Source organism: Lithobates pipiens, unplaced genomic scaffold (genome assembly GCF_037356315.1).
Source record: "Lithobates pipiens isolate NorthernLeopardFrog02 unplaced genomic scaffold, aLitPip1_a1.2 Scaffold_8, whole genome shotgun sequence".
NCBI lineage: Eukaryota > Metazoa > Chordata > Amphibia > Anura > Ranidae > Lithobates > Lithobates pipiens.
The window spans coordinates 238,145,401-238,169,441 of record NW_027507903.1 but is presented as its reverse complement, the minus strand read 5'-3'; the positions used below and the strand labels follow the sequence as shown (position 1 = coordinate 238,169,441).

Genomic DNA, 24,041 nt, shown 5'->3' with positions numbered 1-24,041 from the left:
CATCTCCTGCATTACCATCTGGAGTCTATCAGTGAACGTACTGAGGTCCTTTGGAGATCATTTGTACTGCAAACTTTATTTTATATGATTGTGAGTAGTTTTTATCTTATTTTTAATAAAAAAGATTTTAAGGATAATGCACAAAGCTGGTGCACCCTCTTTTTCTTCTTTCCTTTTTGACTACTAGGATATCCCTATCCTTGAGGGCAGCAAGGCCTGAGGCACCTTCTACCACAAACTTTAGTCCACCTGGTACTCACTTGTGCGCAGGAGTATTTGTATTTCTTCCTAAATACAATATTGGGTCTATCAGGAAGACTACCACTTAGCACTAGATTGTGCTATTATATTTAGTATCTCAAATGCCTTATTCATATGTTGAGTAGAAAAGCAAACTTTATGGGTATCAGAATTGGTTGTGGGAACTGATGGATTGTCATAGAGGACTCCATACTTATTAAGGCAGTCTCTGAGAGCAGCATCATACCCCTTTTCCCAGAACTTTTTCCTAGGAAGTAAGGTAATCCGCCTTCCTAGTACAAAGATGTCGCGCGGCGACTTATATAGGGACAATGGGTGGGGTCACCGAGTGATGTACCCGCCCATTATGATGTCACAGTCCCAGCATCCTCTGGGACTGTGACATCATAAGGGGCGGGGACATCACCCGGTGACCACGCTCATTGTCCCTATATAAGTCGCCACACAACTCGTCCCTGTCATTACGGCCAGAGCGACGAGTCAACATCTTTAGGAAGAAGAAGAAGAGGAGAACAGAAGAACAGAAGGCAGCGAAGACAGCGGCGACAGAAGACCGGGCCACCGCCAGTAAAAGAGCTGGAAGAAGGAGCGGAGGCCCGGCAAGAAGAACCGAAGAGGGGGACAAGACCCCTGAAGTCGGAAGAAGACTCCCGGGCGGCGACGAAGAAGAAAGCCAGGCTCCTCCACTAGTAAAAGAGCTAGTAAAAGAGCAGAAGATAACGGAGGAGTCTGACGAGAAGACCCCCCAAGACGGAAGAAGACCACCGGAGCTGTGCAATAAATTATTTTAAAAACATGTGTTGTGTTTTTTTTACACTTTTTTTCACAGGTGAATGGGTAGGGGTACATGGTACCCCAATACTCATTCACATAGGGTGGGGGCCGGTATCTGGGGGCCCCTTCTTAAAGGGGGCTCCTGGATTCCGATAAGCCCCCCACCCGCAGACCCCGACAACCAATGGCCAGGGTTGTCGGGAAGAGGCCCTTGTCCTCATCAACATGGGGACAAGATGCTTTGGGGTGGGGGCACCCCCTTCCCCCAAAGCACCCACCCCCCCATGTTGAGGGCACGTGGCCTGGTATGGCTCAGGAGGGGGTGCTCGCTCATCCCCACCCCCTTTCCTGACCGGCCAGGCTGCATGCTCGGGTAGGGGTCTGGTATGGATTTTGGGGGGACCCCCACGCCGTTTTTTCGGTGTAGGGGCTTCCCCTTAAAATCCCTACCAGACCTAAGGGCCTGGTATGCCCCCGAAGGCATGCAGGTTTCATTAGTGAGGCAAAATTGTCGCTTATCTCTCTCACTCGCTACTATAGGAAAATTTAATTTTCCTATTGCAGCCAGCATGAGAACCAGCGCGACGGGATCGCGCTGGTTAGAGAAGCCTGTTGCGGGGAATCAGCGTGACAGGATTGCACTGGAAACACAATATCAGTGGCACCTACTGTATATATATATATATATATATATATATATATATATATATATATATATATATATATGGGAAGCTGAAAGTGACAACACTGCTAGGCTTTGAGGAAGAAGGTATCAGAGCTCTGAAGGAGGTTACATCACTTGCTGAGTATGAAAGACTACAGAGTTAAATGAGTTATTCTGATTGCTTCTTGGATACATTCATGGTGGTTGTGAGAGATTGATATCAGCTAAGAGTGGCCCAGTCCTGGTGATCATCTGTGCATCTGGTGGAAAGTGGAAGCTGTTTAGCCCTTGTGATTTACATTTTGATGCTTTTCTCTATCTGATTTCTGATAAGCAGATTTGATGCACCTGGGTGTGTGCCTTTTTCTGCACTCCCTGGAAACAGTGGAAGCTTTTTCACTATCATAGAGTGTTTTTTCAGCATTCTCTTCAATGATTGAACTTGAATAAGCGCTGCACTTTGGACTATATTTTACAGAGTTTGATGATTAACGAACTGTGTTGGCTACTATTTTCCTCTTTACGATTTGTTGATTTTTTAGCGCTGATACCTACTTCTATTTATATCCCTTCGAAATGCGTCAGCTGGCAGTGGCCCTTGAAATCTCTCTTATTACTATTTGGAGTCTGTTGTCAATTAACTAATTGCTGTCATCTGGAGATCATTTGCATTGCAAACCTTTTCCCACATGTTTGTGAGTAGTTTTTTAGCTTATTTTTAATAAAATGAGGCAGTAGACCTGGCAATACATACCATGTCCCACATTTGCTTACAGACAGCCATTATACTGTATACATAGTTGCCAACATTATAAAAAAAATGATAGGGACAATTTTTTTTGGCTGTAGGCAAGGTTAAAACAAAATATTGGCTTAAAGGGGGGTGTGGTTAGAGCCTGAGATGAGTGATGGAAGGAGAAGAAATGGGAGAACGAGAGGGAGAGAGAAAGTAAGAGAAAAAGGGAGAAAGAGAGAGAGTAAGAAAGAAAGATAGAGAGGAAATGAGAGAGAAAGAAAGAAAGGGATAGGAATGGAAGGAGATAGGAGGAAAGAGGGATGGAGGTACAGCAGGCCCAGATCCTTTACCACAATAGCAATATGTGCATTCCAGAAAGTTTAACATGTGGAAGATAAAGATACTTCAAACACCATCGCCCAGACAGATCCCATCAAACAGATACAAGAGATGGTCAGAGACTGCAGACGTGATACAAGAGATGGTCAAAGAGTGTGCAGACAGGATACAGGAGAGCAGACATGATACAAGATACGATCAGAGACGGTGTGGACATGATACAGGAGACAGTCAGGGAGGGTGCAGTTATGATACAGGAGATGGTCCAGGACTTTTCCAAAGCCTCCCCAATCCTATGGAATGCCCTACCCCAATCTGTCCGCTTATCTCCTACTTTATTAGCTTTTAGACGATCCCTGAAAACACTTCTCTTCAGAGAAGCCTACCCCACCCACACCTAACTGTATTTTCATTTTCTCCATCAGCTTAACCCCCCCCCCCCCCCACAGTTAATACCTTTTGTTTCAACTTGACCCTCCCTTCTAGATTGTAAGCTCTAACGAGCAGGGCCCTCTGATCCCTCCTGTATTGATTTGTATTGTAAGTGTACTGTCTGCCCTCATATTGTAAAGCGCTGCGCAAAATGTTGGCGCTATATAAATCCTGAATAATAATAATAATAATAATAATAATGGTCAGAGAGGGTGCGAACATGATACAGGAGACGGTCAGAGAGGGTGCAGTTATGATACAGGAGATGGTCAGAGAGGGTGCGAACATGATACAGGAGACTACAGACCTACTACAAGAGATGGGGTCAGAGATTGTGGACATGGTAGAAAAGGTTAGAGATTAAGGACACAGCTGACAACATAGAGAGATGAGGAGGTGTAAAGAGAATATGGGGGTGATAATCACCTCTCTTGTCTTGTCATGTCACACCCTGATCTGTCCCTGCACTCCTCCATTCACTCTCTCTGGGGACCCACTGCATTCAGGGTGGCATCTTGATGTCATGTCCATTAACCCGCCCGAGGTGTGCAGTTCCACATGGCCCCGCGGCCATGTTTTCACAGGGGGAAGCTGCAGCTGTCTGGTGATCTGATGAGTCATCTACAGCAATAGTCCCCAACCTTTTTGGCAATAGGGACTGGTTTCATGAAAGAAAATGCTGCCAAGGAGCAGTGGGGTGTCGGCGGGTTGATCTCTGCAGGCGATTTTCCGGGGCAATGGCTGATGTTAGCTCTTTAATCATCATCACAATGCCATGGTTAACATGGTGTCACGATGATTGAAGCACATTATTTATATTATTACATTGTAATATAAAATGAAATAGTTCAACTCACCATAATGCAGAATCAGTGGGCGCCCTGAGTATTACCACCATCGCCTGCCACCAGATGCAGCGTGTCACTTGCTACGTAGCCTGTCACCTGCCACCAGATGCAGCCTGTCACCTGCCATGTCACATGCCACCAGATGCAGCATTCCACTTGCCACCAGATGCAACTTTTCACCAGAAGCAGTGAGCCACTTGCCACCAAATGTAGCTTGTCACCAGATGCAGCCTATCACTTGCTACCAGATGCAGCAAGTCACTGGCCACCAGATGAAGCTCGTCACCAGATGCAGTGAGTCACTTGCCAACAGATGCAGCTTGACACCAGATGCAGCGAGTCACATGCCATCTGATGCAGCTTGTCACCAGATGCAGCGTGTCACTTGCCACCAGACGCAGCTTGTGCCACTTGCCACCAGATTCATCTTGTTCCACTTGCCACCAAATGCACCAAGTCACTTGCCACCAGATGCAGCGTGTCACTTGCCATCAGCTGCAGCCAGTCCCTTGCCACCAGATGCAGCGTGTCACTTGCCACCAGATGAAGCTTGTCACCAGATGCAGGTTGTGTCACTTGCCACAAGATGCAGCTTGCCACCAGATGCAATATGAGAGCCCCATGCTGCTGTATTGCCAGAGCCGCTGCTAGATGTCTGGGATCGACACTGGTAATTTGGTATCCACTGCCATTTTTGCGAAGACCAGCTCTCATGGAGGCAGAGGGCAAGAAACAAGAGGCGAAGCCCAGGTGGAAATGAAAGCATCTGTCAATAGAGATGGAGCTGCCGCCAACCCCCCACCCCATGGCCTGGCCCACAACAGGTCATGGACCAGCAGCAGGCCACAGGGTGGGTGGTTGGTGGCAGCTCCATTTCTATTAGTAGCTTTCATTGCCACCCGGGTTCCACCCTCTTGTTTCTTCCTCTCAGCCTCCATTAAAGCTAGCCTTCGCAAAAATAGTGGTGACCAAATCAACAGTGCTAACCCTGGACCTCTAGCGGCTCTGGCGATACCCCAGGACAAAGCCAATTTCCAGTGATTTTTCCTGGGACAGGGTAAGACCGGGAATGTCCTGGGAAAATAGGGACTGTGGGCAACTATGCTGTATATAAAATGTAAACTGTAACATATAACACAGAAGCTGTTAGGAACAATTTTTATTTTCCTTAATATTTTTCAGTTAAATGTGTTAAAGCTAAGCCTACCCAGTTTGCACCCTTCAAGCAATGTTTAGAATAGCCATTTACATCAATGAAGTGTGGTAGGCATCCACCATTTGAATGTTCAGGTTCCAAACAGTTCCACTAGAGAAACAGACTGCATACAACTGTATGTATTTTATAGTTTGCACTGAAAGATTAAATGCTGTGTGTTATTCCTAATCTACGTTATCTATAATATTTACATTTATGTGTTTTTACCAGTTTTATTAACAGTAGTAATAACATATATTTAAATGTTTAACAGTTAATTTAAATTTACCATGTCAAGTGATAATAAGAATAAAATTACAGTGTAAGATAGAACAAATGCAATAGACAAAGATGAGTATAAATTATGCTATACAACCTTGAGTAAATGAACCTGTGTGTCATTGCGGTTTTCTCTGAAGATTGATTTTTTTACGTGGTTTATGACTTTTTCCTTTTTAAATGTATTAATAATTTATAATTAGAATTAAGAAGAAAAGATAGAACGATTCATTATTTGGTGTAATCAGCACATATCCCAGGTTAACCCGCCTAATTTACCAAATTTTAAATATTACTCTTCGTCTTTCTAGAGAACAAATTTTGAATTACATTGTAATTGTTCCATTTATGAATAAAATATAACACTATAATTGTGGAAAGCTTTTGAATGTCATTTAGCACTGTGTGCTCAAGAAACTTGGTTTAGTTACATTTTTAAATCTAACATTACAGTTAGTACATATTTACTATTATAATTATAACATTTTAAAGAATATCTAACTTCCTGACTGGTATATCCCAACTATATCCTACTTTTTTGTAGTGCATATTAAGTAGTATTTTTTTTGTTAAAAAATTAGCCTCTAGAGGGGGGGCGTGGCGACCGCGCAGCGTGATGGCCGCTTGTTGCAAGAGCTCCGCTCAATGCTCAGGGAATTTTAACCCTCCAGCCCGCTAACTGCATCTCACGGCCGGCACATCGAGCACTAGCGACGTGGGAGACTTCCGCCGATCCAGCGATCATGCGGAGGAAAACACAGCACTCGGCCAGTACCATGAAATTACCGGATTTTTATCCGGCGGTAGGCCGCGGGCCACAGAAAGATGGCGGAGGAGGACGACACGCAGAGCGACGCTCTCACCATCTATCGTCACCTAAGAGGAAGCCTGGAGCGGAACACTCGGTGGAGATGGACGCGGAAACAGGTACACAATCCTCCGATTCGGACTCTCCGAACGTTTCCCCATCGTCACTAAGCCCTGTCAAGTCTAAGCTTAGACTTGACCCTGCACGAGCGTCTAACCGAACGGATGTGGAAACGACCGATTCGATTGGCGGAGGTACGACAATACAGCCACAAGTGGATCCGTTCGCACAGTTTCCAACTACAGGTCAGCCTATTTCTGACACCACACTTAAAGAACTGTTAATGCTACTGAGGTCATCTTTACAATCTGACATGGCAGCCTGCTTACATCAATGCAGAGCGGAGATTAGTGACTTGGGGGGAAGAGTGCACCAAGTGGAAACCAGAATGAGCGACGTCACTTCCTCTTTTAATGCGTTGGTGGACTCGCACGCAATGCAACAAGAAAATATCGACAAAATGCAACTAAAAATGGCAGACCTCGAGGACCGATCCCGTAGAAACAATCTAAAGATCCGAGGGGTCCCGGAAACAATCCTAACACAACAACTGCCATCCTACGCCCAGGACCTCTTCCAAGCAATGGTCCCATCACTGTCTCCACTGGATCTGACGATTGACCGGATCCACAGGGTCCCCAAACCGTCGTTTCTACCCCAGGAAATACCCCGGGACGTCTTACTCACACCAAAGAAAAAATTCTGGAGACGCTTAGGAAAGGTGATAATATTCCAGAGGCGGCCTCCAATCTCCAGATTTTACCAGACCTCTCACAACACACCTTGCAACTTCGCCGTAACCTGGCGACAGTCACCAAAGCCATGCGGAACCACAAGATCCTATATAAATGGAAGTACCCCGCCAAATTGCAAGTGACATTCAACGGTTCCACCCATCTTATCCACTCCCTAGAGGAAGGGCTGCATCTCTTGAGAACATGGCAGATCCTGCCGCCAGACCTTCATCCGGACCCATCCCAGTCGTCCACCAGACTGCCGACCAAATTGCATAACGATTGGCAAGTAAAACCACATCGTAGATCCAGAGCTCTCCACACCTGAGTTCTTATAGCATGGTCATCCTCTCCATAGCTTCCAACTAAGTTCCCTGAGCATTCCTGGTACATGTTATCGTACCGTAAACCCCCACTCTGGGCATTCATATTGCCTGACCTGTATGGGTCTTGTTTCTTACCCCAGTTCTCCTGTTTGCATTTTTTTTCTTTTATTCTTTTTTTCATTGTTCCGATTGTGTTCCTTTCACGTTCTATTTGGCGCTTACACATGTCATGGTACTGGCATAAGGACCTGACCAGCAATCTGAGACCTACACGAATCCTGCTTAACAATGGATCATTGTATCTCTACCTGCTATACTCCGATCCTCATGGACACAACCTGTGTAAATACGTGACCTCTCTAAACAGATACAGCACATTAATTGTTATGGTTTTACCTCGCAATTTGGGCCCAAGATACTACACATCTACAAAATACGTTATGTCCTGGACCGTAACCACTTCTTACATGACCACGAGATTATACATCGCTCCCTAAATTGAACCCATGAATATTAACATTTTATCGCTTAACGCACGCGGACTTAACCATCCTGCTAAAAGACGATCCCTCTGGACTGAAGCAATCAAGCAGAAAGCTGACATCCTGGCAGTGCAAGAAACCCACTTTCACAAATTGTCCACACCGCTTTGCACGCACCAGAACTTTCCATCCATCTTCCACTCCTCCATAGCGGCAAAGAAAAGGGGAGTCATGATAGCCGTGAGAGATTCGGTGAACTTTGACCTTAAAGATTAATTTATCGATCCCAATGGCAGGTTCATTATATTGGTTTGTAATGTCAATAAGATCCCTATTACTCTAGCTTGCATATATGCTCCCAACTCGCACCAATTGAGGTTCCTTAAGAAAGTCGTTAAACGAATGGAGTTGATGCGAGTTGGAAGTTTACTGATCTGTGGGGACTTTAATATGATCCTGGATAAAGACTTAGATACCTCATCTGGAGTCAGGAATCATTTTCCCAAATTCCGAGACCTCCTACTACAGGAAGGATTGTATGATGCCTGGCGCTGCCTAAATGCAAACGAGAGATCGTACACATACTATTCACCAAGATTTAATTCCTACTCCAGATTAGATATGTTTATTACAGATGGGGAGTTGCTCCACAAGGTTACAAAATCTTCTATTCTAGATATCACCTGGTCAGACCATGCCCCTGTGTTGATCTGCATTGCAGGGACCAGATCCCAAGTTTCGTCTCGTATTTGGAGGAATAATGAGTTGATATTGCAGGACCCAAAACTCCAAATAGAAATCTCCCTACATTTGGAAGAGTACTTTAGATTTAATGACCCTGAGTGTACTAGTCCCTTCACCAACTGGAACGCCCATAAGGCTTATATAAGGGGGGTTCTGATAAAACTCAATTCCAAAATGCTTAAATCTCGATCTGCTGTACTAAACGATCTATTAAAAGAACTCCGCTCTTTAGAACAAACAAACCAATCTAACCCTTCCCCGGACCTAGCCGATAAACTATTTCATGTGAGATACGAAATAAGGGAATGGTACTGTGCTCAACACGAACAAGCTATGAAAAGACTCAAAATAAATTATTATGGGAACCATAATAGAGCGGGCAAACTCCCACCAATTAGCCAGAATGTTCTCCACTCACTCGTCTCTATGTTGGAGAGACTGCGGCAATGTAGGCACCATACTACATATATTTTGGCACTGAAAAAACGTCTCTAGTTATTGGAGGAAACTATTTAATATACTTGCAGAAATTACAGGGGTGCTGCAGTCCCCAAACCCGGCTCTTGCAATTCTCCATATAGGTATTGATAATTACCCACCCGAGTTCCGTATAGTTGTGACACACTTCCTTATCACGGCCAAGTTGGTTATAGCCCGCCATTGGAAAAGTGTACTATCCCCAAATCCATCAGAAGTTCTAGTTCAAATAAATCTAAATTATCATTATGAACGATTACTAGCTCTCAGAAAATCTTGTGGCAAAAAATTTGATTTACAATGGAAATGTTGGACAGAGGGGTATAAGAAATAATCACTACTTTTATCAATAGCAGGATACCTTGAACAGATCCCAAATCGAAAGTCCATCACTCCATGACCCATTTAATGTCATTTAACTCTACTCTGGGTGGCCTCTCTGTCACAGCGTGATCCCAATTTGGGGTGCGGAGGGTGCCACACAGAGGTCCGAGTAATATAAGGGATGCTGATCGACTAGAATTCCAGGTTGATCCTTAAATGTGACTGTTCGAGTTCATACTTATGGATTCATGAGTAAAGCCAGTAGACGGAAAATGTGCTGTTACTTGTAAGCGAATTTCTATAATGTTCTATGATATTTGGTGATCTTCTTGAACTATGTTGTTCGGATTATTCCTTTTATTTTTTTTTTCTCTTTTTGTATTTCTTTTTCTTTTGATTGATCTCTTTTGATTGATTTTTTTTTCTTTGATTTACTTCGATTTGCATCATTTATCGATATGGAACAACAACCACAGCTCACTGTTATCTGTAATGGTTTATTTCCCTTTTTTCCTTTTTATTGTTTCTTTGTATCACATGGAAATCAGAAAACCTAATAAAAACGACTTTCAAAAAAAAAAATTTGCCTCTATTTGCGTATGTTTACAGGTGTTTATATAGCACTGACAAGCACTTTACATATAGGTGTATATTTATTAGGGCATGCTATACCACGCCTTATCCAGAGTATTCACGATATATACATTTCTCAGGGGAGAGCATGTTTATTGATAACTGTACTTCTCTTCTCCAATGAAGAAGAGGATAAAATGTTATATGTGTGGGAATAGCTGTGCAGAGAAGTAAAGAGAGGGTATGTGATCTAGTAGTATTACTCTCTTTCATTTACATCTAGCTCTCAATGGAAAAAAAGTGGAAAAAGATAATCTAAACATAGTTTACGGTCCCGTGTGACATGCATACAATGAATGCTACACATTGGTGGGAAATTGGGAGCCCACTCTGACCCTAAACTCCTGAAAAACAGAGGTACAAAGGAAGTGACTCAGCCTAATTTTGTATATATATATATATATATATATATACATATATATATATATATATATATATATATATATATATATATATATATATATACACACATATATATATATATATATATATATATATATATATATATATATATATATATATATATATATATACATATACAGGTATAGAGAGTGAGATGAAGCTGCGGTCCTGGACTGGTCAACAGCTTTATTAGCAGGAGGAGGTAGCTGCTAAGCAGGTGAATGGACTCAGTCAGGCAACACTGAACTGTGGGGACTGTAGTACAGAGGAGAGAAACTCTACTGTAAGGTAGATCATTTGAACTGCATTTCACACACAGGGAGATTGCCAGAAGAAGGGAAAAGAGCTGCATTTTATCAGGCTGTACAAGACTCTCTTTGCTGTGAGAGAGACCAGAGAGTGCACATTGCTGTGTGTCAGCGTCCTGAGCGTCGACTATCCAGGAGAGATTTTTAGCGGAATTTGATCTCTATAACAACTTCCGGATCACCGCATTCCAATATACGTCCTTTCATTGAAGAGGGATATCTTTGTTATGGCAGAAGCTAGCTACCATAACCCTGGTATCCTCTTCTTCAGCAGGTGGTCCATTTTCCAATAATAGTGGTCTCTGAGGCAGATTTGCCGCAAGATCACTTTTATCGGCGGCAGGAGAGGGGCCCCCCTCCCGCCGCTCTAAGGTGTCGTCCACCGCTTAACAGAGCCGTTGGCAGCCGTGGAGGCGATCGGGTCATCTTCCATGTTAGGTAGGGAGATGAGTGAGGGGAAGATGGCCCCCTCCCGTATCCATAACATTGCAGGGCAGAAGCGACGTCAAAACGTCACTTCCGCCCATAGCTCGTAAAGGGCCTTTTTAATTATTTTTTTCAAATAACATTTTTTTTGCATTTTAGTGTAAATATGACATATTTAAAATGTTTACATTCCTTGTAATAGGAATAAAAGTGACACCATTTTTTTTTTTTTTAAAGAACAGTGTAAAAATAAAAAATAAAAGGTAAAATAAATAAGAATTTTTTTTTTTTTTTAAGCAAGCCCCGTCCCGCTGAGATTGAGCGCAGAAGCAAATGCATATGTGAGGAGCACCCGCATATGAAAATGGTGTTAAAACCACACACGTCAGGTGTCACCATGATCAGTACAGTGAGAGCAATAATTCTAGCCCTATACCTCCTCTGTAACTCAAAACATGCGACCTGTAGAATTTTTTTAAATGTTGCCTATGGAGATTTTTAAGGGAAACTTTACTGTTGTCTTATTTTTTAATTCAAAAAAGTATATTTTTTCCTATGATGTCACATAGCATGTATCTTATCACCAGGTTCCAACCATGAGACACCAATATATATTCTTATCATGGGTTACCCCCATTTACTATGCACTAGTCCTATTTCTAACGTATTAATGAATGTATTTGGAAATTAATGGTATAAGGTATCCCTATTAAATTGCATTACCTCTGAATAAAATCTATATCTCAGCTGTTAACCACTATATAGCCATTCCTGTCCATGAGTTTGCTGTCATTTCTAGTGTGAATCTCTCCCTCCTGCACATACATTTATATGTCCAGGAACAGCATGTTATACTTATCATATTTCCTGGACAGTACTATGTCTTTATCATTTTGATTCAACCTGTCCATAAAGGAAAGGAAACTCATTTAATCTCCTTTCCAAATCATGAACATCTATGAATCTCTTATAGCATACCGACTCTTCAGGCACATCCAAAAAAAAATGTGTTACTCCCAGTGGGAAATTGGCCACACTGTGAGCATAGTGAGCCCCCATGGCTACTCCGATTTTCTGTAGATAGTAATTACTATCATACCAGAAGTAGCTATGGAGCCATCCAAAATCCCACTACTTTAGTAGATATCCACGATGCTTGCCATCTATGGAGGAATTACTTAATGCCCATTTTACTGATTCTCTTCAGTCTGCATGTTCTATTATGGTATACAAAGACCCTACATCAGCGGTTACCAAAAAAACGGGGAGAATTTCCTATTTTAACATTTTCAAGGATTTTCAACAAATGCTTGGTTTCCTTTAGAAATGCAGGGGTCGACATGACCAGAAGTTGCAGAAAGATATCTAGATACTGGCCCAGTCTAGAGGTTAGGGAATCTACCCCATTTACTATAGGTGTACCCAGTGGGTTTTTACTATCTTTACTATCCTTATGTATTTTCAGGAGAAAATATATCACTGAGATGCTTCATGAAGTGGGATTCAAATATTCTGCATCTTTTTTTTTTTACATAAAATATTTTTCTTAATTCCTTCCTTAATTAATTGTGATAGATCATCTTTATATTGTCTTACTGGGTTGGAACTGAGTAAGATGTACGTCATTGTGTCTCCCAATATTCTCTCCATCCCCTGCTTATAATAGGCTTTAGACATCAACACTGTCCATGCCATTTTATCTACAGGCCTATGACCTCTTTCTTATCCTCTAAGGATTTTATACCTTTTATCATATATTCTGGATCATTAACTTTCCTAGTTTTCAATTCTTAAGTCATTACTTACCATATTTTTAAAAACTTCTGTACATTTATTGTCAGAGGCAGGGGGATTGGATATGGACATATTCCATAATTCTGTACCCGAAATAACATTCTGTATAGCCCTTTCATTAGTTTTAGTTAAAAAATACTTTTTAATATTAAGTTTTCTCATATTGTTCTGGATATCACGTAGGTCTCAAATGCATTTCAATTCTTTGTGGGAGCATATGTTAACCCTTTATCTAAAACTTTAATTTCATTACTATTTAAGCCCCATACACACTATCAGTTGTTGGTAAATCTGAAGGAAAAACTCAGCAGAAAAACTGATAGTGTGTATGGGGCTTCAAATGACCTATTCATGATTTGGAAAGGCGATCAAATGAGTCTCCTTTCCTTCATGGACAGGTTGAATCAGAATGATACAAACATAGTACTGTCCTGGAAATGTGATAAATGTAGCATGGTGTTCCTGTACATAGAAATGTATGTGCAGGAGGGAGAGATTCACATTGGGAATTACAGCAAACCCATGGACATGAGTGACTATATAGTGATTGATAGCTGCCATCGCAAACCATGGTTGTTGAATATACCTAGGGGACAATTTGTAAGGTTAAGTAGAAATTGTACTTAGAATGAGGAATTCATACCACAGGCAGTCCAATTTAGAGAGAAGCTTCTGCAGAAGGATTATGAAGAAGCATTCATTAAGAAAGAATCTGAAGCAGTTAAGAATATAGAAATACATTTGTTAGTGACAAAAGAGAAACCAGTGGGTATTAATAAAGGAGATGAATTTAGGATATTATTGGGATATAATATACAGAATAATAAAATTGAGAATATAATTAAAAAGCATTGGTGGATTTTGTTAAGAGATAAGATCCTGGGTGGGTGGTTACTCCCCCCTCTCCCTGCATTTGTATATAAAAAGGCCCCTTGTCTTAGGCATATACTAGCCCCAGGTGTATTGGATGATCCCCCTGTGAGGGGAGTGGGAACTCTGACACATTTTCTAACTGTTTTTTACTCATGTGGTAGGTATTTGGAGTGTAGAACCCCAAAAGGTAATAACATTAATATGCAGAAGGAATTTATCACCACAGCCGCAGGGAAAACACATAAGATCAAAGATTTTATCACAAGTACTTCAGAGGAGGTTGTTTATGTGTTGGATGCCCTTGAAAGCTCCAGTATGTGGGTCATCCTTCGAGGCCACTGCTGGTAAGGGTGCGCAAACACATAAACAGTAGTAGAAAGAGAATGAAAGAGCACAGTGTGCCCAAACATTTTAAGGAGGTACATGGCAGGAACCCTAAAAGTTTAAAATTTTGGGAGATGGAAAAGGTCAACCATCATTGGTGAGGAGGCAACTATATAAGAACTCTCAGTCAGTGTAAATCATTCTGGTTGTATGAGACCAAGGTCTTAGTACCCAGGGGTCTCAACGTGGACTTTGACCTGAACTGCTTGATCAATAATGGTTAACAGTGATTATTATTGATTGGGTAGTATTGAAGAATGAAAGCTGGATGTATAATGAATAAAGGTTTCATTACTAGAAATAGGAGCAATTCGTGAGATAGATTTTATTCAGTAGTAATACAATTTAATAGGGATACCTTGTACCATTCATTTCCAAATACATTCATTAATACATTAGAAATAGGACTAGTGGATAGTAAATGGGGGTATCCCATAATAAGAATATATATTGGTGTCTTATGGTTGGAACCTGGTGATAATCATGTGATACACTGAGATTAGGAATAATATATATTGTGATGGAGCAAATTCAGTGCTAATGAAATACATTATATTTTTATAAATATAATAAATGTAATATTAATTGTATTTAAATGTAACATATTGTGCAAGGATCAAGTCATTAATAAAATGTTTTCAGTATAATTTAGCTTGTCTATACAAAATAATCACCGATTATACATGTAAGGGTTATAATGTAAGTAGAAGTGGTATTATTTATATATTTTACTACAGTTATTTTTTGTCCAGATTGTGATTGGGTGGTTACCACAGCAGTCCGGATTAGTAGGGCGGGAGGTTTATTGCATAATAATGGGATATAAATGTGATTAGGAGCAAAGGTAGTATTATATTTGTTTTGATTTGGATAAATGACACTTCTGTGGTCCATAGTAAGTGGGTGTGTCCGCATACACCCCAGACTGTCGGGGTGAAGCTCGGGAGGTTGTTATGGGAACGCTGAGCTATTAAAGGGTTTGGGTTAGGTGGCCCGTCCATCTATTGAGAAAGCCCAATCAGAGGGCAATACTCATGTAGAGGGGAGGAGCTGAGCCCATGAAACCAGGCAGCACAGTGGTGAGCAGGCAGACATGTTTGTATGTGTACAAAGCCGGTTTTAATATAATATCCTATATATCCTATAATATTAAATAACGCAGAAAAGTTATTTCATATATGAACTTTAATAGAACACATTATTATATAGATTGATTTATTTTTAATACATTTTGATATTACTGGACATATTTTTTTTCACATGATAGATTAATAGCGCTGCATTTATATTTTATTAATTTTTGTGGTATTTGATAACCTCTGTGGAAAACAAAACTTTTTTTGCCATAAAAGGTATTCAAAAATAAAAATAATTTTCTTCATCAGTTTAGGCCATTATGTATTCTTCTACATATTTTTGTTAAAAAAAGTCGTAATACGTGTATATTGATTGGTTTGTGCAATAGTCATAGTGTCTACAAAGTAGGAGATATATGTATGGCATTTTTATTATTTATTTATTTTTTACTAGTAATGGTGGTGATCTGCAATTTTTATTGGGACTGCGACATTGTGGCGGCAGATCGGACACATTTGACACTTTTTTGGGACCAGTGACATTTATACAGCAATCAGAGCTAAAAATAGCCACGGATTACTGTATAAATGTTACTGACAGGGAAGGGGTTAACACCAGGGGGCAATCAAGGGGTTAAGTGTTCCCTAGGGAGGTGTTTCTAACTGTGGTAGTGTACTGATCGGAGGAGGAGAGAGATCGCTGTTCTTGATCACTAGGAACAGAAGATCTCTCTCTACTTCCCTGTCAAAATGGGGATCTGTCTATTTACATTGACAGATCCCGATTCTGGCTTTCTGAGGAGCGATCGCAGGTGGCCAGTGGACATTGCAGCCACCAGCCACGTGCATTAGCTCCAGACTTGCACCACGGGCACGAGCACCCCCTATCACTTTTAAAGTGGACGATGTACACCTACGATTTGCGCAGCCGTGCCAACCTGCGGCAGTATAATGACGGCGGCTGGTCAGCAAGCGGTTAACAGGGCACAATATATATATTTTTCTGAATAAGATACACGCTGCTTTTTATTAGATAATGATTTTTTGTAGTTTACAGTTTATGACAGCTGGTTGGATATATAAGGAAACCAGAAAAAAAAATTGTAACTTTTGCCAACAAGTGAGGTGATGCACTAGTAAAGATCCACTCTCACCTGTGCTTGGGCTTAAATATTTGGGGATGTAGTAGTTATGATGGGTTCTCAAATTGCTAGGCCCCACCTGTTACCCACCTCTTTGCATTTTTTTTAGGGTCTGGACCAATTTTGTTTTTATTAAAAAATTATTATTGTTTAAATCAACTAATGTTGGAGATGCTGATTTGTTCGGGGCATTCCTGCTGGTTTCTTTCCACATTCAGGTCTTTGTTCTTGCCCCCCTCATCTAGCCTGGGGTCAATGCAACCTTGTCTATATCTATGTTGGATGACGTGCTTTGTTATTTATTTAGGATGTTTATATTTTGTTTTGAGAATACTGTTCTAGATAATAATACATATACTGTATGGCTCCTGAAAAAGTGGACTACATCCAAGAAACATGTTACGCCTTATACTTCTGGGATGAAACATTTGATGATGGAGATACATTAGCCCCTTATTTGAAACTGTCTGATAAGAGTGTATTATTTCATTATATTTTATTGTTTTTTGATTTTGTAAATGTTTTAAAAAAATTAATGACCTTACACTCATTATGTGATAAACACAATACAATAAAAGAAGATATGTATTTTAAAATAGAAGTAAGTGTTGTGCTTCAAAAATCAAATTTTAACTACAATTTTATTTTCTGTTTAGGTTATTATAATAGGAGTATGTGTAACACAAATACAAATGATTATCTATCTATCTATCTATCTATCTATCTATCTATCTATCTATCTATCTATCTATCTATCTATCTATCTATCTATCTATCTCTATCTATCTATCTATCATGGAGTGTATGAATAGCAAATTTGTGAGAACCTCTGTTAGTATTCATTTGCTTTGCTGCAGATGGGGAGATTCACCCACTCTATTTGTCCTGGAGACCATCATTACTGGGGCAATGCATAATGAGAGATACAAAATTATAGAGCTGCCACCAAAAATGAGATGAGAGACACATGTTCTAGATAACTTTGGAGAGATTCCCTTTAATTTTCTGTTTTGTCCTTGGGACGTGAAATGAAGGAAATATTCCCAATGGGACAGAGATAGCAAATGAAAAACTGACAGGTATTTTAAACATTTCATACTTTACTCAAAACTAAAAAAAGTAAAATAAAAATAGGTCTAAGAAATACTTTGATTAGTAAATTGGTTCAGAAGATGTGCTACCAGAAGCTTCTTACAGAAAGAAATACAAAATCTGGATTTTCAGTGCTAATATGAATGTACTTTTTAACTTTTTCAGGAAAAGCAACGATTTCTGACAGACGTCTTACATGAGGTGATGTTGCTGGATGGGTTGGCGAGTTCACATCCAGTTTCTCAGGAAGTGCTAAAGGCCACAGATATAGATCGAGTGTTTGACTGGATTGCATATAAAAAGGTAGGAAGAAATAAGTTCATGAAAGTTTAAAATTCTAACTCTATATTGACTGTTGAAGTATATGAAAACCTGTTTCTTTATTAATTTGGCTTACCAGTGATTACAAAATTATATAAAGGAGACTTTGGGGCTGATTTACTAAAGGCAAATAGGCTGTTTATTTGCAAGGGAATTTTCTTTCAGTTTAGTGAATGTGGTGAAAATTCACTTAGCAAAGAATTTCCAAAACCTAATTATGCACAATTATGTCCTAATTATATATATATATATAATATCAGTATATCTCACAAAAGTGAATACACCCTCACATTGTTGTAAATATGTTATCATATCTTTTCATGTGACAACACTGAAGAAATTACACTTTGTTACAATGTAGATTAGTGAGTGTACAGCTTGTATAACAGTGTAAATGTGTGGTTCCTTCAAAATAACTCAACACACAGCCATTAATGTCTAAACTGCTGGCAACAAAAGTGAGTACATCCCTAAGTAAAAAATGGAGTTCACCAGAGCTTAACCGGTTGCCACTGGAGTTCTCTTCCGCACCTCCATGATGACATCACGGAGCTGGTGGATGTTAGAGACCTTGCGCTCCTCCACCTTCCATTTGAGGATGCCCCGCAGATGCTCAATAGGGCTTAGGCCTGGAGACATGCTTGGCCAGTCCATCACCTTTACCCTCAGCTTCTTTAGCAAGGCGGTGGTTGTCTTGGAGGTGTGTTTGTGGTCGTTATCATGTTGGAATGGTTATTTTGAGGGGACAGCAAATGTACACTGTTATACAAACTGTACACTCACTACATTGCAGCAAAGTGTCATTTCTTCAGTGTTGTCACATGAAAAGATAGAATAAAATATTTACAAAAATGTCAGGGGTGTACTCACTTTTTGTGAGATACTGTATGTGCATATATTATATATAGATATAGATATATATAATATATCTATATATATCTATATATATATAGATATATATATATATATATATATATATATATATAGAGAGAGAGAGAGAGAGAGAGAGAGAGAGAGAGTAGATAGATAGATAGATATTTGTTTGTCCATGATTTGCCCATTTGTTTGCCCAATGATTGGAGACATTTACCTCATTCACTAAGAGAATAACACATTTTCCCTCCAAAATGAACAACTTATTTGCTTTAAGTAAATCAACACCTTTGAGTTAACATTTATATAAGTGGCATTCTCCTAGTGAACATGTTTTTTACAATGAAAGATATATTGCGTTATGTAATATTTAGTCACAATGTTATAACAACAGGGCTAGCATAGAAATCAGTTACTGCTAGATTCATAACAAGTAAAAATGAAGCACTGGATTCCACTAATCTGCAGTTCATAATTGAAGGAGGTAAGACAGATTCACACAAGGTGTAGTGGCTTCAGAGAGGCTGTACTCAACAAAAGAAAGGTACGCCTCTGAAAAAAAAAGGTATAAGAGTCCAAAATATTTTAATATTGGTACTATTCCATAACAAGAAAACATAACACGCTAAGGATTATTGGGGGCCTAGAAATCTCGCCCTTCTTTATGGCTATAAAACAGACACAGAAATAGTTGTAAATTATATGAACTCCTATATTGGTTCAATTCATATTAAAATGTATGAGTTTGTACTGTTTCTAAGTATTTTAATAAAACAAGTTAAACTCAGTATAAATGGCAAACTCTTACAAAAACTATTAGGCTATAACTGATTGTAAATTTAGAAATAAAACCAATTGTTTTAGCAATGAAATGCATTGGGAGTTACTTCCAACACATGTTATTGCTAACCCATTGTGTTTATTTTTAGTTTTACAAATTGAAAGCCCATTTGTGTTATGGGTGTGTTAGCTTTAATGCTTGCAAGCTGGTGTAACAGGTGTATATGGTGTTTTTCTTAGACATCAAAGTCATTAGAAAAATAAACTTTTATACAAAACTGCATGAACTCTGAAATGTTTGCAAGCCTAGAAAGCACTTCTTTGTATTTAGGAGGAATTCCATAGACATTACAGCTCAAATTGATATAGCATATCAAATTATTACACAAGCTGTTTTGTAATTTAATATTAATAAAAATTTCTTTCCATTTTAAGTCGCTGTCATTTTCTAAAATTGTTCAAAAAGTGTAATATGACAACCTGGAGGCACTATGTGCTGGTGTATGGAACAAGAATTGTAATTCCCTGCTTGTGTGATTGGATCACTGATTTTCTCAAACATTTGCACTAGCATATAAGTAAAATTTTAGGTACCCATGCAATAAGAATTTCATTTATGGTAAGATACTTCTTAAGAATTAAGAAAATTCCTTCCTCTAAAGCAGTGATGGCGAACCTTGGCACCCCAGATGTTTTGGAACTACATTTCCCATGATGCTCAAATACACTGCAGAGTGCATGAGAATCATGGGAAATGTAGTTCAAAAACATCTGGGGTGCCAAGGTTCGCCATCACTGCTCTAAAGGAATGCAGGAAGCAACTTTCTTTAAAAAAAAAACTAGTGAAAATGCACTAGAACTTTATAACAGTATAGGGACATTGTAGGATCACCAGGTATTACTTTAATGGAAGTTACAGATATAAAAATGTTGAAACTACATTATTATGCTAAAGCTTCTTTGAGATTTAATTATTACATTTATATATACTTAGCAAAATAATAATAAAAAAAGTATTTAACCACTTCAATACACTACATTTTCGTCCCTTCCCTGCCCCAGCCAATTTTCAGCTTTCAGCGTTGTGAACTTTTGAATTACAATTGCGCAGTCATGCAACACTGTATCCAAATTATTATTTTTCCACACAAATAGAGCTCTTTTGGTGGTATTTGATCACATCTGCTGTTTTTATTTTTGTGCTATAAACAAAAAAAGAGTGACAAGTTTGAAAAAAACACAATATATTTTACTTTTTGCTATAATATATATCCCAATTAAAAAAAAATGTTTCCTCAGTTTAGGTTGATATGTGTTATTCTACATATTTTTGGTTAAAAAAAAATCGCAATAAGCGTATATTGATTGGCTTGTGCAAAAGTTATAGTGCCTCCAAAATTGTTTATTGATTTATGTCATTTTTATTATTATTTTTTTTTTACTAGTAATGGCGGCAATCTGGATTTTTATCATGACTGTGGCGGCAGACAGATTGGACACTTTTGACAATATTTTGGGACCATTGACATTTATACAGTAATCAGTGCTATAAAAATGCACTGATTACTGTATAAATGTCCCTGGCAGGGAAGGCATTAACACTAGGGGGCAATCAAGGGGTGGGGTGATGGGACTGACTAGGGGAGGAGACCAATCGGTGTTCCTATATACTAGGAGCACACGACCTGTCTCCTCTCCCCTGACAGGACATAGATCTGTGTGTTTACACACACAGATCCACACTCCTGCTCTGTCACGAGCGATTGTGGGTGCCCAGCGGACATTGCGGCCGGCGGGCACACGCATCGGCTCCTTTGTGATGCTGCGGGCGCATGCTCCTTATACTGCCGGGAAGCCGAGGACGTCATATGATGCCTGCCCAGGATGGGAGATTCCCATCTGTGGGCGTCATATGATAATGGGCAGGATGTGAAGTGGTTAAAGCACCAGAAAACAGTTACATGCACAGTTGAAATATGGTACATATGCATACCTGCCTAGGTTTTTATGATTATGTTAAGCCATCTTAACCAAGTTGGTGACCTAATTTTTTAAGATAGAAATGTGTAAATAAAGAGAACATAAAAAATAAAAATAAATAAATCATATTAGCTGTTACAATATCCATTATGTGTCAAATATATATGGTATCCATACACGTGTTATATTCATTCAACCCTATATAACCTGTATATTTGTAAGGAAATAATAAAGGATAACCTTACTTTCTTCTACAACTTCATCACCATTCTGCACACAGGTGATTTAAAAATGAAGATAAAGCAACACTTAGTGAGATTATTAGTTCATTTTTCAAGTAAGCATATAACTATTTAATGGCATCATTTTCTGAAGCAATATATCTCTAATTTAATGGTAAAGCAGGGGATACATTATGAAATCTTTTTTCTTCAACCAGAGCTGCTGGCAGTGATTGAAAAAACAAAACACGGGCTGGTTGTACTGAAGTAGATCGATCAACTAGGTCAGATGGAATCAGTCTGTCAGACAATTCGATAATTTTTCGGTTAAAAAATCAGACGGACCTAGAAATAGAAAATGTTTCAAATCTGTCAGACAGACTCAATCCCTATCGGGAAAAACGTTTGTCTGTATGGTGGTCTGACAGACCAAATACGACGCAAGGGAAGCTATTGGCTACTGGCTATTGAACTTCCTTTTTTAGTCCCGTCTTACATCATCACGTTCAAAACCAAAGGACTTTCGAACGGACTTAGTCCATTGATGTGTGGCCAAGTCAGTTCGTTCAAAAAGTCAGTCGGAACTCCGCCGAAAGTCCGTTGGGAAGACTGTCGGACCTAGTCTGCCAGAAAGTCCGGTTGTGTGTACGCGGCATAACAGTACTCAATTGTTTTTGATGGAAGTGCACTAATACAGCTACAATCAACTCAAACCCTTATGGCTTTGTGATTTTTTAATGAGCAAATAGTATGATTTCAATTATTTGATTTTTTCCTAAATACATAGATAATCATGTAAGGAATATTGTTAAATAAACTGTACTTTTCAGTTGACTTTGTGTGTTAAGTAAAAGTATTCAGGCACTCATGAAACAGAACTGAAATCCAGAGACTGCACGTGCAAAGACTATAACAAATTATACCCAGTGTGAATGCCTATTGTTCAGTAATCAGACTGTAGATGTCTGAGCTTTAGCAATCAATGTAGAATGCCTAAGATGATTAGAGATTGACTTTATACAGTTACAGAAAAAAAGAATGTCACAAAATGGGTTTCAGTTCTATCTGTAAAACGGGTAGACTAAACAGGATTAGATCACAAAAATTACTGTATGCTGTTTTTGTTATTAGGAAATTTATTGGAAAATTTCAACAATGGGGTTTGATTTATATATATATATATATATATATATATATATATATATATATATATATATATATATATATATATATATATATATATATATATATATATATATATATATATATGTATATATATACACACGCACACAAACACAGTATCTCTCATAAACCCCTCACATTTTTTGTAAATATTTTAACATACCTTTTCATATGCCAGCACTGAAGAAATGACACTTTGCTACAATGTAAAGTAGCGCGTGTACAGCTTGTATAACAGGGTTTGCTGTCCCCTCAAAATAACTCAACACACAGCCATTAATGTCTAAACCACTGGCAACAAAAGTGAGTACACCCCTAAGTGAAAATGTCTAAATTGAGCCCAAAGCGTCAATATTTTGTGAAGCCACCATTATTTTCGAGAACTGCCTTAACCCTCTTGGGCATGGGGTTCACCAGAGCTTCACAGGTTGCCACTGGACTCCTCTTCTATTCCTCCATGATGACATCATGGAGCTGGTGGATGTTAGAGACCTTGCGCTCCTCCACCTTGCATTTGAGGATGCCCCACAGATGCTCAATAGGGTTTAGTTCTGGAGACATGCTTGGCCAGTCCATCACCTTTACCCTCAGCTTCTTTAGCAAGGTAGTGGTCATCAACTCAGTAACCAGACACTTCTTAGGATGCCACTTGCTGACCCTCCTCCGAAGAGTCCTCCCCTGGTCACTTCCACGAGCTGTGGTGTCCCTCCAAGCCGAGAGCACACCCGAACACTTTGAATCCTCCCTCAGTTACTGCGTCTCGGACCAGCAGGCTCCAAGACTCGGGAACAGAGGGATCCCTTCCCCAGACCCGACAGGTCTATCAGGGGCCACTGACAGGAAACATGTTGCGGGATGTCGAAAACCACATGACCGGGACCCCTCACGGGGCTACCCAGGTTCTGGAACCAGACCACGTACAACTCCAGAACCTTGAACACGTGACCCACACCTGTTTAAATACCCCCTCCCAGACTCCTCAGCGGGCCCCAGCACTCCCACTGATTGACTCCGAGAAGGCCGATACAGCATACAGCATTAATGAGACATCGTGATAAGTGTTAGATGTTT

General features: G+C 39.6%; 1 protein-coding gene across 1 annotated transcript in view; it reads left to right on the top strand.

The window, feature by feature from the left end:
* TRHDE (thyrotropin releasing hormone degrading enzyme) overlaps nt 1-24,041 on the top strand; it is a 1,116,537-nt gene that overhangs the window by 588,325 nt on the left and 504,171 nt on the right. The window contains exon 6 of the mRNA XM_077468366.1: nt 17,779-17,916. Coding sequence (XP_077324492.1) covers nt 17,779-17,916 — 138 coding nt within the window. The remainder of the gene's footprint in view (nt 1-17,778; nt 17,917-24,041) is intronic.